Here is a 16,595-nt window from a genome sequence, read left to right as displayed (position 1 = left end):
TCATATTCAGTGCAACCTAACCCAAAGAAAATACTATACTCTTATGCATGAGGAAACTCAAACTCAGTTTACACATCCACTCTTACAGTATCCACAGATGTTTTACAAATAAGGTGACTGTCAAATGCTACTGATGATTGAAATTTTCAAGCATTAGCCTTGTAGGATTACAACCTCCTTGTAGGAGGTGGTGGAGTCTCCTTCTCTGGAGATATTCAAAACCCACCTGGACACAACCCTGTGCGACATGCTCTAAGGGAACCTGCTTTGGCAGGGGGTTGGACTAGATGATCTCCAGAGGTCCCTTCCAACCCCAACTGTTCTGTGATTCTGTGATTCTTTTCCACACAATTTTGGCATGTAACCTCCCCATAACGTTGTTGTTGTGCTCTAAATATATTCTCAAATCTTACCTATCTCAAATTTTAATAAAGATGTTGAGCTTTCAGAGAAGGAAAACACATTCAGCACATTCCTCAGATACTTTGTCTGCAATATTGGAAGTATTTTTCAAACAGCATGTGAGCCATGACATGAATTTAATGGAAAATTGGTTTTTGCATCATAAGTGGTCTCATCAATATGAGAACAGAAGTGACACTGTTTGTGAGACTTGGTCCTTTTGTTTCACTTTATTCATCTCTAGCTCAGTTGCTAGTATTAATTATAGTCAGAGTATACGTATTAACATCTTTAAAAATTATGTATTCATTGCGTAACAGAAGCTGACCTAATAATTTCATCTAGTTAAAAATTCTACATAGGTGAAGCACGAGTGCTAAGACTAGGAAATATTCTGTTATGCTCAGAGAGGGATTCCTGTAACAAAGTTTGGATGGGAAATTACTTCAGATAATGTTGTTAAGGCTTGATTTCTTTATAAAAGAAGCAGCCAGCCATAACAAATTGTTTTTGAGTTCTATTGTTTTGGTATATACAATTTCAAGAAAGAAACAGAGTGTTCTTTTGTTTTTTTCCATTTATGTTTAGCCTCATAGGTTTACCAAAGTTCGCATTAAAGAACTACTTTTAACAGTTTTTATGACCTGTTCTTGAACTAGACATTTCTCATACACATTGTAGTGTGGCTGGCTTTAAACAAGCTTTTCATCTTCTTTATGGTGTTTGTGAAATATACTGTACTTAGCTGACAGTATAATAAAAGCATTTTTGTGTGTGTATTTGACCACACTTGCATTATTGCAGTTCTGCATTAGCTATTTTCTAGCCTTTTCTTCAGCTGTAGCAGCGTGTTCATCCATACACCTACCCAGTGTTCCTCAGAAGATTCAACTAAATAAGAATGCATAGAGCTGAAAGAGATAAGCTGGCTTCTGACAAGGGTCCTTTCTTCTTAGTAAAGCAGTAATGTATCTTTGAGGAATTTAAGTATACCAAACCAACATCCTTCACTCATCTGGTACTTGGGGAAGGGTGATTGGTGATCTCTGTCATTCCATTTCCTTACTTTCTGCCTTGGTTCTCAAGATTTCGTAGATTTATCTTTTAAATCACCAGTCCATCCATTTTTTTGTCCTAAAGTAAAATGACCTTTCTGTCTGGAGAGGCAGGAGTGAATGTGGAAGCTGCAAAATGCCATTAAATAATTTCAGAAGTCATGGCTTGTGCTTGTGTAGTGTTGGGGAAGTTCAGGTGCTGCCTGTCTCACAGATGATTCAAGTTCTCCGTAGCTACTGAATTTTGGAGACTTTGTAGTCAGATTAATCGAAGTCCCCAGTTTTATAATTTTCTCTTTTTTTGTAAGGTGGTATCCTGAAGAATCAAGGTACAGTACTGAATGCTGACATGTCTTTAGTTATTTAAAATGCAGTGCAGAAGAATGTGATTTTTTTTCCAAGTGCCTATTTGCCAGTTGCCCCAAATAGACACAGAGAAGAATGCAGCATTAGGTAGCTGTTCTCCATGTAATTCCTGTTCTGTAAACCAAAGCTTGATGAGTCCGTTTCACTAAACAGAGTTTCCTGTGTTCAGCTCAATATTGGGCATTCTGGTTCCATAAGAATTGGGATGGCAGGGGGATAGGATTCAGCTTCAGTCAATTGCAGTCAGTTCCTAACCACTGGCAGGCAGTTTCTTTATGAGGAGAGGTTCTCCATCTTAATGTGGAGTAACACCATAACTTCGGGCAAAAGGTTTTCAAAGGAGCTCTACAATTTTGCTGTATCCATTCCTGAATGTTTGGCCTGGTGCTCTTTTCTGGGTATAAGTCTAATTTTTCAAATTCCGTGAAGTTTGGTGACCCAAATTGAAGTCTGCAAAATCACTAGATACTAATAACGTTCTTGCCTGTTTACTATGCCTAACTTTATCTAGAGTGGCCTCGCTGGCTGTATTCATGCACTGTTATCAAGTGGATATTTAAAGTAAAACGCAGAAATAATCCATGGTAGTAAGAAGCAAGACCAGGACACCTTTATTTCCCACCCTCTGTCCCCTCCACCTTACAGAAACTGTTTGCCACAAAGCTGCAGCTCATCCTGGTTAACGTGCTCTATGTCCAGTGCAGTTCTACTAAGTTTCTCCATATGCAGGATACAGGTTCACCAAGAACGAGTGGAGAGCGTCCAAATGTCATGTGGCACAGTGGCTAAAGCGTTCTCCTCAAAGGAGGGAACTGAATGTTTGTGTTTTATAACCTAAGACCCTCCTGAGTGCCTTTAAAAAGGAAGGCTAAGTGAGGGAGGCTCTATTCATGTCCTACTCTTTGTAAAATTCATTTATTCTCAGAGTTTTCACTTAACATGGGAAAGGGTGCATATAAACGAGTGCCTTCCTCTGAACTCTGATGGTAGCTTTGTGCAATGTGAAGTTACTATTTGTTCAATGAAATCTCCCACAACAAATGTATTTTAAGGGTTCATTAATTCTCTGGATTGAAGTAAAGATGATTATTACTATTTAGGCCTCTGAAATATTAGAAAACCACCAGGCAGTTCTGTATGTTAGATATCTTCAGCTATGGGGAGTATCAGGACAGACAGAGCAGTGAAGTGATGCATGTGGAGACTGAGGAGTGCCAACAGCATGCCATGTGTGGGCAGCTCCCATTACCCTCTGCCTCAGCTAGGCCTGGTTCTGTCTATTGGTGTCAGTACCTTTCAAATATAAAAGTTCAACAGATTTTCCTGCGTGTTTTTGTTTTTATTATTATTATTTTTCCAGAAAAAGGAAATAGAGATAAGTTCCAACAAGCTACAGAAAATATTTTGCAAACCAGTGAAACCCAAGTTACTTGTAATAAATTTTTTCATATTTTTAAAAGCAGCATAAACAGTAATGAAGTCTTGGCATACCAACCAGCATGTTGCAATTATTGGAAGCTGAGGTGTTGCAGATCTTCAAAAGTATGTCCGTGTATTCCAGTAGACATAAATAGAGTATAGTATGATCTCATATCATTATGCAAGCAAACTTTCAGTTCTGATTCTTTTCTCAGAAGTCCTTGAACAAGAATTTGAGAGGAAGATCAAAGAAACAAGAGAGTTTATTCCCTACACATAGCTATGGGAGTATTTAACCATAATTTAAGGTGTGGAGAAACAAGATCATGCTACGGCTCAAGCTTAACAACACACGTAGTGTCATACTGTGTGTTGCTGAGTGTTGTGCACTCTAGGTCCCTTTTACCAAAAACATCAAATGTTTACCAGACTGGTATTTCTGCTGTGACATTCATCTGCAGTCCTTGTCTCTTTCCTTCTCTGAGTACGATATTTCTATACCTGTTCTGATCTGTATTTTTAATCTCCTGTTGTCACTATAAATGCTCATTAGAAATATACTGTGCTGAGAAATTAGGTCATATGACAATCACTTTTTTTTTGTTACTGACAACTTACAACATCAACAAAACATATCCTTTACTGTGCCTATTTTTCAACTTTGCTAGATTTCACAAGCAGCATCCCTAAACGATTTACGGAAAAAGAAGAGGCGTGCCCCTCTTCCACCAACTGCTTCTGCTCCACCCACTCCTGCAATGCCAAACAGGACAGAAGAGAGGGAAGACAAGAGGAAGAGCACAATGGGTGAGAGGCGTCCTTTTCTCCTCTGTAGTCCTGTGCATGTGCTTTCAGTGCTCACTGTTCAAAGTTTCCCTAATTCTGTTATGCTGTGAGTCTGGAAACTGTTGTAACTAGGGGAAAAAAACACATTTCTCTGCAGAATGAAAGTCTGGAAATAATTGTTTGTATATTATCTCCTTTTTTAATGGCACTCAGAGTACCATAGGGTAGTAAAAGGTAGATAACACTCATCAGCTGATTTGAATGTTTGTTACAAGCTGGATATCCAAAAGCCCTGGCCCTGGGTCTGTTCTGCACCTTTAAGGTCATGGTGGTTTTGCTAGTAAAAGGAAATATGGAAATAGTAAATGGAAGTGCTAGTAAATGGAGATAGGCCAGGCAATACTGAATGCATTTGAAGCCGTGTGGTTCTGCCAGAACTGAAGTACAGTCAAGCTGTTTCAGTATCTCCTCACGTTCCTAAAGCCTGAAGACTTTTTTTTCCCTGTAGTCCTCCAACAGTTTGACATCAACGGACCATATTCAGTGAAGTTTTTCTTTTGAATTTAGTCCTCAGTTTTATTATAAATCAATCTCTGCTGAGTTAATCAGTAGAATAAAAGAACTGGTGCTCTCAAAGGAATGCCAAACATAGATGGAGACAACAAAAGAAACTCTAGCCTTCATCTGTGTGTGACACCACATTTACTCTCATATAGGAGAACTGAAAAATGTTCTCCCAGACCTCTCTTGTTATCTGACTGCTAGCTCATTGAGATCAGTGGGAGCTTTGCCCAAGTGAGGACCCCAAGATTATGCTTTTAGCAAACAAAGTGATTTTATGATGGGTAAACATGTGAGATAATAACCCCACATATTGGAACTGATTTTTCAGTACATTAAGAGAATCATTCTTCAAGTGCCATCATGCACTCAGTGCCCTTCAGTTCATGCAGTTGACCTCATGTTTCATAAAGTGCTTAAGACGTACAGATATGACATCCTGTCATACATAATTGCTTACATTACAAATACCTCACAGTTTAGAAAGAAACCTCTTGGCTTTGTTCCAACATTTATTTTCAGTAAATGCTTCACATATAATGCCTCAGCATTTATGTAGCAGCAGGAGTCCATTATCCTGTGACATGTTCAACTCCATTGACATCTCTTATTTAAACCCTCTAAGGGGAACATTGTCACTGTTCCATATAACATGGGAGTTTTCAGCAAATTGGCTTACTTTTAACCATTGCAGATGTCACAGTCTGTCTTTGGCTGGTCACTTATTGATGGCATTTGATGCTTTAACTTTTTGTAAGTGTTCGTTTTATTTTGTATCAGTGCTCGGAATACTACAGATGAAATAAAGCAGAGCAAAGCCACTTCTAGTCCGTTCAGTAGTGTGTACATAAGTGCTTGCTGGCCAGACGCTGCTGATGTAGGATTCTGTAGTATCGTTTACTTTAATGGAGCCTTACTAATTTACACCAACAAAGAACTCGTCCCACAGTAGCCCTATCTTCAGTGCTTTTCATTTTCTGCTACTTTCTTGAATGAATGTGTTCATTAACAAGAAAAAATGTTACAGCAAGGGAAGGTTGGTAAAACAGCCTCTCTTCGGGGCCCTTGCAATAAAACGGTGAGAAAGCACAGATGGCTCTGAAAGCAAGAGAGAAAAGCTGTGAAAAAAGCAAGACTGTAGTGAGGGGAAAAATGTGCTGCAAGAAGTAGGCAGCCGCATGATGGAAAAAGTATTAAAGCTACTTATCTATCTCCCAAGTTAGCCACAGTATCAAAGCAAAATATCCTATCAAAAATATTCTCAAATGGGTAAATTCACTTCAGCGTTCAATACTGAATCACTTATTCTGACCCCAAATATTGTGCCCAGTTTTCTCAAAGCAGTAAGAAAGGGTCTGCACGTTTGCCAGCATTAAATTGTGTCTTGAATCTCTGGAAGCTAGTGACTCCTAAGTAGAAAATCATAATGGTTTAATCTTTTTTCCTCCCTCTCAGTGCTACTTCCTACAGCTCTAGGTCTGTACACTACAAACTGGCAGCAGCTTTTTGACATTGCAAATGGTTAATAGATTATACTGCAAAGCTGCATGTATTTGTTTAGTTATTGCACATAGTATTGAAATAAGCCCCCAGCCAAAGTTGTAAGCATTTCCTTTGATAGCTTAAAACACTGTTTTGCAAAAAAAGACTTGATCATCTACTTCTCCACAATGTCAAAATAATAAAAAAACCTACTCAGAAAAGAAAGACTTGTCAAGATACCTACTTCAAAATACTGACCTGAGGCATCTTCGTCTTTCTCTCAAAGAGTCAGGAAAATAGTCATGTAAAGTATCCAAGCAAACAACAAATTCAGGCAGTTTGACACCTAAGAAGGTAAAAATAAAACACATTTTTCACATATCCTTACGTAGCTTTTTCAGGTTTTTTTTGTAATTAAACTTTTTTTTTCTCCTTCCTGATGTCTGCCAGAACTGGTGATTTTAACCACCATGTACATGTACATCTGGTCGCACTGCTGTTGGTTTAAGAGAGACCTAGCTTTTTCTTCTCCCTTAACTATTTGGGGGTAAATAAGAAGAGAATTAGATCCAGAGAGACTTTGGATGTGGATAAGGGAAAATCAATGTGTGTTTAAAAAATAACAATAAACTGAGCTATCATTGTCTTGCAATGAAGTAACTAGTCAATTGATCCCATCCCCCTGTAGGTGATGGACGGCAGGTGCCACAAAAGCCTCCTAGAGGCACCACTCCTGGTCCACCTCAATTAGTGATCCCCCCACCCCCACCTTACCCTCCTCGTGACAGAGACATTGTGGATCCAACAGTCTGTTACAGAGGAGCAGATCTGACAGCACCAACAGAGCTGGTACCTAAACGTATGTTTGAAAATATATTTATTTGCATTTCCACTCTTTTGATGGTTCTCTCGGGGGTAGGTTTTCCAGACTTTCCTTTCTGCTCTCTAGATATACATGTCTGTTTTTTCCCTTTTTTCCAGCCAGTTGTCTTTTAAAATGCCTAATGCAGTGTAACTAATTAATGTAAACAAAACACTTGTTTGGAGACAGTTTTGCGGATGATACCTGGCCATTGTATGAAAGTATTTAAGAACAACCATAAAACCTTGTGACTTTGTTTTTCAGCTGGAAGCAAAAATCTGTTGTCTTGTATTAATTCTCCATGTTTGTTTTTCTGTACTAACATTTTTTCTGCCTCCGCAGAGATGAGTTCTTTGAGAGTCAATAGGTGTATCAGTCTAGGTTGAAAACTACAGGGTGTCTCCCTTAGGAAAATTAAACCATTTCAGGAGCTGTATATTGTTAAAGGCCTTCCTGTCCTAATGGGTACATCTTCCTTGCCATCTCTGGATAGTCCTTTGTCCGCGCTTCCCCTTGGGGCGTAACAGTTATCACACAAAGAAATACGATATTTTCCACATCCTTGTGTATTTGTGAAAAGCATGTTTTCATGCTACTTTTTCATGCTTATCCATTGACTGTCTTTAAATCTTTGTACTCAATCCAAGTCTTTGATCATGAGTTATGTTCCCTGTAGGCTTGCCCTGCACACCCATGTAGATCCTGTAAAGGCAGCAAAGTTCTGCACGTTATGGAATCTCATGGACACACTTCCTTTGAAGGTTAGGAGGGTGTCTCCTAACCAGGGGATAGAGAAATGTCTCCACTAGCTGCTGATTTGACAAAAGATCTTTCTCTGGGACATTTTCTTTACCAAAATTATTCTGCAGGTAGCAGTTACTCTGATACATTTATGTTGATGTATTTGCTGTTGGATACGAGCTTAATCTAAAGCATTCTTTTTCAAATCTGTGCTAAGGAAATACAGATTGAGAAGTTTTATTGGGGGGGAGAGAAGGAAATTGAGGAGATCCATACTAACAGAAAACCTGAATCTTACTGAGGATTAACCCTGATTCATTTTTACCAGCATATGCACAGAAATCATATCATACTTAAAGTCTTTTTTTTTTTTTTTTTTTGCTAGATACCATCAGCTTGCCTACCATGTTTTCTTTATTAAAAATCCGTTGTGGCCTTCTTTGCGTTAATATTTCTGCTTCATTTGAGTTTCTACCACTGTTACTTTGCAATGCTTTCTTGATCTATCTTGGTGATCAAATACCCTTTAATCAATGCAGCTCTGATTTTATCAGCCTGATCATTTGCACTTAAACAAACACAATATCCCAGCCAAAAGGATTTGATGAAGCTTGTACATGGAAACATAACATGAGCTTTTATTATCCTCAGTTTACTGAGAGCAAAAGAATATTCTTAATAGGTACTTATTTCAGACTCTAGAGCATCAGTGTTGGAGAGGGACAAGTTTAGCTTTATAATTATGCTGTGCTCTACGTGTAAATGAAGTAACGTGTAAAGATACGTGTATAGATTTACACAAAAGAAATGTGTGTAGATGTACCCATGAGAGAAAGCAGCACATATGACAGATGCTAATTATATTGCCTAATGCCATTCTGAAATGTGCTTAGATACTGTGGTGATTGAGTGGTATAAGAACAGAGTTTTGCAATGATGTTTTTTATTGCCTGAGAATGCCTCAAGCAGTGCAAATAGGACTTTGGCCGTAGATTCAAAGAAGAAAAAAGTTTTCAATCTTCCTAACTCTAACCTCAGTAAATGTGTTTTCTCATAGAACAAGGTGGGAAGGAGGGTAAGCTATGATGCCAGCTATTGATGAAAGGCATATTTGTTCTGAAATCACTCTCAAAACAGCTTTCTCTGATGAGGATTGTGGTCTTCCTTTGCTGAGTGGGTGACTGTCAGCACAAGATGAGATTCCCATTCAGAAATTAAAACTCTGTGATTGTGTGGAATTTAAATTCTTCCTTACGATCTGCCACTGTCTGGGGGACACCGTGCCTCACCCCTTGTTCTTTCCCAGCAAACACAGAGTTGTCCCATTGTGCTCTGGGAATGTTGAGGAATTTTCATTTCATAGAGGATGGTGGTAATCGCTCTTCACAGAGTTTTCCAAACTTACGTGGCATGTAAGTTATTCATGAATAGAGCCTTTAGTAAGATACTTGGGCTTTTTTGACTCTAATGGTAAGAATCTCATCCACAAACAAGAGTACAGTTGTTCCTCAAAGCTTTTGCTCTTTAATCTTTTTATTCTCATTACATGACCTTTCCTCTTAACTTTTGGTCTGGTAGACCCTCAGCTGCAATGTTGTGTGCATGTTAAAATGGTGTGTTTATGGGGTCCTTTCTCCTTGCTTATCTTACTAACCAGATTGTTCAGCGCATGTGGTTCTAAGATTGACTGCACTTTGGGAATGCAGAAATGGAGATTGTCACCTCTGTTGCATGGCGTTTGGTTATGTCACATAGCTTGTGAAGTTCCCAATAAATGAGTCAGTAGTAAGCTCTGTGCTACTTACCTCAGGTAAAGAATGCACATACTGAAAGATTGCTGCACCTAGACGAGCAACATGCTGCCTTGAAATGTTTTCAGCTAGCTCATTAGAATAAATGCAATATTCCTGTGAACCTCCATGATTAGCCCTTTATTTGGCTTGTTATGAACTATCACGAAGAAATGCAGTAAGAAATTAAAAGCTGTTCGAATATAATAAACAATTCACCGTCTTGTAGAGTGAGATCTTGAAGTTAAATTCTTCACTCTGACACTGAATAAAGTACTAGTGAACTCAGGGTTCACACTGGGTAAAGGCTTGGCAGCTGGTTGATTTTTAAATTTTGGAAAGTGTTCTGTCTTTAAAGAAGTGAAATCATGATTTGAACGTGTCTTTGTTTTTGACTAATCAATCATCACTTAACCAGAAAGTTTGAAAGGGATGAAGGAGTGGGTATAAGCATTATTTTGTGTAGATGACATGTATACTACCAGTTGATGGATAATACCAGGTTAATTTTAAGGAACAAGGAGAACATAAAGGAGCCTTGTCCCCTTATCTAATTTTTAATGTTTTTCATTATATCATTGGTATATTAACAGGTAATACAAGCTACTTGACAAAAGCTGTGACAGTTTCACAAGCAATTCGGTCATATTTCTTCAGTCACCTTAGATATATATCTAGTATTTCACAGTCATTAGGGATAGTGTCTAAGGGTTGTACTTTGTTAACTTGAATCAAAAATAGGTAGAGAAACTCACAGAGAGGAAACTACATTTTCTTACATGTGGTTCTAAATTAATTGAGAACTGGAGGCTACTGAGTAGGGAATTTTGCTGGCCTGTCATAGTGCACTTCCTCAGAAGGCATCTGTCAAGTGACCCAGCCTTTGCTTTCTTAGAGATGGTCTTTAGAGCAAGAGGTCTTGCAGCTATGACTTAGGAGGCTTATACCACCATCACTCCTCTTACTCATCCAGCCTGATCTGAGGCTGAAGAATGAAGTTGAATCTCCAACATCATCTATCTTGTACCTTCTGGAGGATTAAAATTCAGGCCAAGTAAAGCAGAATTCGTAGACATGCTGCGTATCAGTAGGTGTTGTGCTGTTGGGATTGAGTTAGCTTATACATGATCCCAGGGAGCTAGTCCTAGAGCATCTGTGGGATTCCAAATTTTAATGCCTGTGCCCACACACCTACATCTCCTTTGGGTGTCTGATTCTTTTAACGTTACTGAGCATGCTAGCCATTCTGCTGTCTGACCCACACAATAGTTATAATTTTATCCTTTTACTCTTTTCCCCCAACAGTTTACTGTTGTGCATCATTCCCTTCATATACCAAGCGCGTCTGACAGACCTTACCTCTTCCTATGACCTTCATGCCTCTGAACCTCCTGTTGCCTCTGCTACCCTGATTCTTCTGTTGCCTTCCTTCCTCCCCTGCTGGAAAAGAACCTTTTTTTTTCTGACTGAGATTTTGGCTTCCTTTCTTTTTGAACTCGCACATTCTCTTTTAATTACTATTGATTATTTTTGGCTGTGGTTCATACTCATTTGTGAGATGTATGCTCCAGAACTGAATGCTGTGTTATATAAATCTATATATCAGACTCAGAAAGATTATCCGTACATTCGTCTGTTCTTTGTCAAAATATTCTCTTTATTTTGAGCCATGGTTTAATTTGATTTCGTGTTTCAAAGAGTGTGTTTTTGGGACAGGCTGTCTTACTTTCATTACTGTCTGAAGATTGAAGGAAAACTTCCTAAAAACATTTTTTGTTTTTTTTTTCTGTTAGCCTAGGTATAACATTTTACATTCTCTAATATATTCTATTTTTCCTTCATTGCATGTGTTTTGTTCCTTTGAAACAAAACTAGAACTGGGCCTGGCCTAGTCAAGTTGAAGTGCAAGATTCTTTCTGTATCTTGGCTATCAATCAAGCTGCTGGGGAAAAAAGAAACAGAAGGATCTGTTGGATCTATAAGGGGCCTAAAAGGAATACCAAGAACCAAGACGAAATTCACTGATTCATAGGCTTTACTTCTGCTTTCATCCTGATGTTTAGTATGAGTAATTTTATCACGTTGCTGGAGAAATCCTGTGGAAATCGAGGTGTGTGTTCTATTTCTGTAACAAAAGATGCAAACACTGTTTGCTCAAGATAAATCTCGTTCCATAAGTCTCCTTTTTACAGTTGTACTAGGAATAGTCAGTGAGTTATAATTAAAATATCAGGACTGTACTTAACCAAAAACTTTGCACTGAAGAAAGTTCTTCATGTGAACGGCCCATAAGGCATGTATTTTTAATCATTCTGAACTATAAACATAGGTTTTATGAGTTGCAATGATGCACACACCCAGAACTATTCTGACCTCACATGTACTGTGATTTAAGATATTTATGTTATTTAAATGAGTGAGTTGCAATACATAACTCTAATTTAAATGATGAAAAATTATTGTTTTACCCTCAAGCCAATAATCATGTTCATCTTGAATCCTTTCCAGGTAGACAAAAAGGAGAATAAGCAAGCAGAGCATTCCTACAGATAATGTGAAACATGACTAAAAGGTTTTTAACAGTTTTTAATACAAATATGACATGTAGTTAATAAGTTTTAAGTGATGCTTCAGAAAGTATACTTAATACCCTAAAGGTCTTCTAATAAAAGTGGAGTAGAATTGAACTCTGCCCTGCCAGGTACTTTGTAATAGCTTCTTAAGACAGGACAATGGTTTAATTGTAAGTTTTCTCTTAAAAAAAAAAAACTAGTAGGTGTTCACAATGTGAAGATTAAGAACCTAATTTACCCATTCTCATTACTTTATTTACATCCTATTTGTAACTCCACAGAGTTACATGCCCCATGGAGTTTGGACTAGTATATGGAATGGAATAGAATAATGAAGTGGTGAAACAAAGGTTTTTTTATTGAGTACGACATAGTACAACGGTATATTTTAAAAGCAGTTCTTTTCATTGTCACCAGTTTAGCTTGAAGAAGGCTCAAGTTTTCAATAAAACTACATTTTCAATGAAAAAGTTTCCTTGCTTTGAAGGAATACAGCTATGACCCCTCTCCACATAGCTGACAAGTTTGCTGTTAAAAGCTGTCTCTTGTCGGGTGGTCTGCTCAAACTTTTAAAACCTCTAGGTGAAAACTCAAAAAGTTCGTTACTCATCCTTAATTTACTTTTATTTTATTAAAATGCAAAATTTGCCTCTAAAAATATGTTTGTGGGAACTAACATTTTCTGTGAAATTCCTCCTTAAAATATTGTAATGACTGGTGTAAGGTAGCTAGCTCTGCCTTTCCGAATTTAAAAAAAACTTCCTTGCTTATGCTAGGTCATATCCTTTGTTTCTTACAATTTTGTAAGGGCCAGCTATATATAAAGTATTAGAAAGAACTTAAAAAAAAAAAAGAAGCAAAATTGCTGCATCTTTACAAGAAATCATCTTAATTATAAGAAATGATACTATAATATTAACATGTTGAAAACCTCCTATTACTATACACAGTGTGGGAAAGAACTTTCAGTGACACTCATTAAATCCAAATCTATTCAGTGGAATTGCATAGATACTGTGTTTCACAACTGTTAATTCATTAATAACGTGTGTGCAAGGGGGTAAAGTGTTTAAGCAAAGTATGATTATGGGAACATGAACTTGCTGGAAGTTTGGTTGATGAGCACCAGCTCAGTGCCAAGGTACAGTCAGAGAATCCCTGCCTGTTCCAGGCTTCAACCCAGGATTTCTAATGTCGCCTCGATTCGAATTCTGGAAGAGAATGGGAGTTTTCTGTCATTTTCAGTGAGAGGAAGAAATGTCATTTTAGGTCAGTTTGATGGAGTCTTAGGTTAACAGTGATATGAATGGACATTGGCTTGGTTTTACTCCTTTTATTTTAACCGTGGAGACATTAGAAGTGTAATGATAATGACATGGAGAAGTTGATAACAAATTGACTACTATACTACAATTTTTCACCAAAATGCTCTTACCGGAGTTAGTAAGAAACACATTTAATGTATTCAGGATTTTTCTGCACTACTAAACAGCATTGCTGAAATACTGTCCTTCATGGTAAGATACCTGGAGTGAAAAACAAATAAACAAAAAAAAAAACCCTAAACTGGAAAATATTATTGAGCTTTCTCAGGAGGACAAGTAAATGCATAGATAGCTTATAAGTCAAAACAAATTCTTCCAGTATTACGACTCCAATCACAGTGACATCCAGTGCTCTTAGAAAATAAGGACAGATGTATAATTTATGATTAAACCTGTTCTGATACATGATGAATGTGCTCAACCCCTATGAAACCCAGTGAATTAGAAACAGATTAAGCTTCCTGGTGCACAGATTTTACTGAATGGCCATATAAAACTTTTTTTTATGTTGACCACCAGAGGGAGCCGATGTTGTCACGTATCTGCAGTAGGTAGCAAGTAAGAATAATGCTAAAAGTGAATTTTAAGCTAATAGATACCACATTTATACAAAGATTTTCAGTTCTTTAAGAGTGCCATAAAATTAAACCTAGTTTACAGAGCTGTTTTGTTCAGCAACTAAAAAGAAAAATAAATATTTTTTTTCTAGATTTTTTTTTAAACAGTTTCATCACAAATAGGAAAATGAAGGTAAAATTGTGTATGGAGATGATGCCACTGTGATGGCATCTTCCAGACGTAAGCTCAAATTTTTACTCTAGGCATTCTTGCAAAGGGTGGTGGCATGTTGTGTTGGCTATTATATTGCACAGGTGTTGCCTGTATATTTATGGCAGCTGTGTTCAAGGTGTGGAAATCACTGCATATAGCTGGTGTATGTGGTTAAGAATAAGTGCATAGGTGTACGTCAGGTTTAGTGCCAATATAAAAAGATGTATTCTGCTAGAAAGGTTTATCAGCTTGAGTTTTAGCATTTTAAAAGCATGAGCAGATTGTTTTAGTATCCATCCTCTTTCACAGACAAATGACTTCGTTACCAGCAATTCAGTCATTCAGAAACTAAAATCTAGGATTCAAAGACTCTCAAAATGTCCTTAAATGTCTTTTCTACATGTAATGCTTTCTTTTTTTTCCTTAGGATTGAAATCTTTAAGGATTGAAATGAATGTTGTTTTTCTCACTGAGCAGCTGGATTTTTTTCTTTTCCAGTGACAGGGCTGTAGAATACTAAACTTTGAACTCATTCCATTTTTATCTTTAGATAATGTGCTGCTGGTCCAGAACTGAAATGTGTTCTGGGCAGGTAAAATATGGAGAGAATATTCTAAATAATTGAATGGAAAAAGGACATGTTTCTCTTTTTTGTTCTTTTTTAACTGGAACTATTTAAAGCTGTCCATGGCATGTAAAGTGCTCAAATAAGTGCAAAGGGTGAGTGATTAATAGAGAAATAATCCAGTTCAAATTGTATGATGAATTGCAAAGGCCTATGATGCATTTATTTATTAAACATATGGGCATGCAATCTATCATATGCCCATCATCTGTCCCTGTATTCTGCATTTATAAAGTAAACTCTGTGGTCATGGTTCTCATACACTCATCATTTATATTTACAGCCACTTTAAGCCCTCTTTATTGTTCGTCCCAGTATAAAAGTGCCTCTTTGTGAGACTTGGGCCGTGTGTGTGTATGTAAGACAGCAGTTCTGTCTTCCAAACTTGGCTTCCAGTCACTACCATGACTCTCAATATATATTTAGTACATGCAGTAGGCACCATTTAACTTTCCATACTAAAATACATGTTATTTTAGAAGACAGAATGTAACTTATTCCATCCCTCCAAAATTACAGCCATGTTGTGTTCTAATGTCATTGCAAAACTATGAATTCCTCCCTCAAGGACAGTGAGACAAACTTGCTGTCACTGTTTACACACTTCTTGTTCAGCTATCTCATGTATAGTGTGCAGACGATAGGCTTCTGTGTAGCACGTGTATAACCAGAGAAATCAACTCGTAAGAAGCTGATAGAACAAAAAGCGACATAATTAATTCTTTGTTTATCCAGAAGAGCTTACACGTAATAAACAATGCTGATTTTTGCTGAGGTGGAGAAGGGGAAAGGTGTTCTTGTATTTTTCTATGCAAGAATCAGCTGCCTTGTTCCTTGTTTATTGCATATTCTTTTGTGATGCTTTGACTTCAAGTGGTAAATGACTGTTGAAAGGATCAAGCCCAGTAGCAAGAATGAACTACTTTAGAAGTTGGTAACGTACTGAATAGGTATCAGCTACCAAGTCCTTTATATCCCTTGAATGTTCCTTGAACAGGAAAGAATTTTTTTTTCCTGTTCGGTTCTAATAAGAAAATTGTAAATTTAAGTCACCAGATCTGCTTTATTTTCTCAAGCCTTGAGAAAGTTCTGAAGAAGGGGACTCAGTCCTGGGTAAAGGTAACACCAGTTGGAATGGAGGTATTTTGTATTCCCTTATATGTTCACTCTGCTGCCTGTCATGGTATTGGAAATAATACCTGTGATTTTGCAGGCTTGGAGCCAGAAGTCAGTCCTACTGTAAGGGAGCACAATTGCTTTGAATATAACAAAATATTTTCTGGTTACATTAAGTATGGGACTGGACTCCAGTGAATCAAATAGTCTTTCTAGCCTCACTGCCTGATATTTAGGTTTTTAACTGGTTATTTACCTATTTCATAGATTGTGGAATAAACCTTAGCTTCATATTTCCCATCCTGACTAAATGTAAAGACATTTCTCTTCTAATTCCCTGGCAGCCCAGCACTGCAATCCAAGTGGTCTGTGGATAAACTGTGAATATTTATTCTAAGTGAAACCAAATTCCCTGTTTTCCTCTTCCTTAGTTAAAATAAGATCAGTTTAACTCTGTGAGCTGTACCTTTACTAACTGAGTGGCATCTTAAAGTACATCTCTGTTGTACTTGAACAGGGGAATATCAAGAAATCGTCACACCTGTACAAGTAGAGACATGCTTTATCAGTAACAAGCTGGACTAAACATCTGTTTCAAGCAGATACATGCACGTGGTGGGTGTGTGTGTGAGAATTTTAATCCTGGGTATGAATTTGAAGTTATACTTGATTTACACATTATGTATGGGCCAAATCAAACTGGAAGGTTGGTATTTGAAAT

General features: G+C 37.5%; 1 protein-coding gene across 6 annotated transcripts in view; it reads left to right on the top strand.

Moving 5' to 3' along the window:
- COBL (cordon-bleu WH2 repeat protein) overlaps positions 1-16,595 on the top strand; it is a 166,593-nt gene that overhangs the window by 110,156 nt on the left and 39,842 nt on the right. For all 6 annotated transcript variants that reach the window (XM_068397272.1, XM_068397271.1, XM_068397274.1 and 3 more), the window contains 2 exons: positions 3,911-4,049; positions 6,760-6,930. In XM_068397272.1, coding sequence (XP_068253373.1) covers positions 3,911-4,049; positions 6,760-6,930 — 310 coding nt within the window. The remainder of the gene's footprint in view (positions 1-3,910; positions 4,050-6,759; positions 6,931-16,595) is intronic.

This window comes from Nyctibius grandis, chromosome 3 (assembly GCF_013368605.1).
Source record: "Nyctibius grandis isolate bNycGra1 chromosome 3, bNycGra1.pri, whole genome shotgun sequence".
NCBI classification, from domain to species: Eukaryota; Metazoa; Chordata; class Aves; order Nyctibiiformes; family Nyctibiidae; genus Nyctibius; species Nyctibius grandis.
The sequence above is the reverse complement of the archived record's forward strand: the minus strand, read 5'-3'. Positions and strand labels throughout refer to the sequence as shown.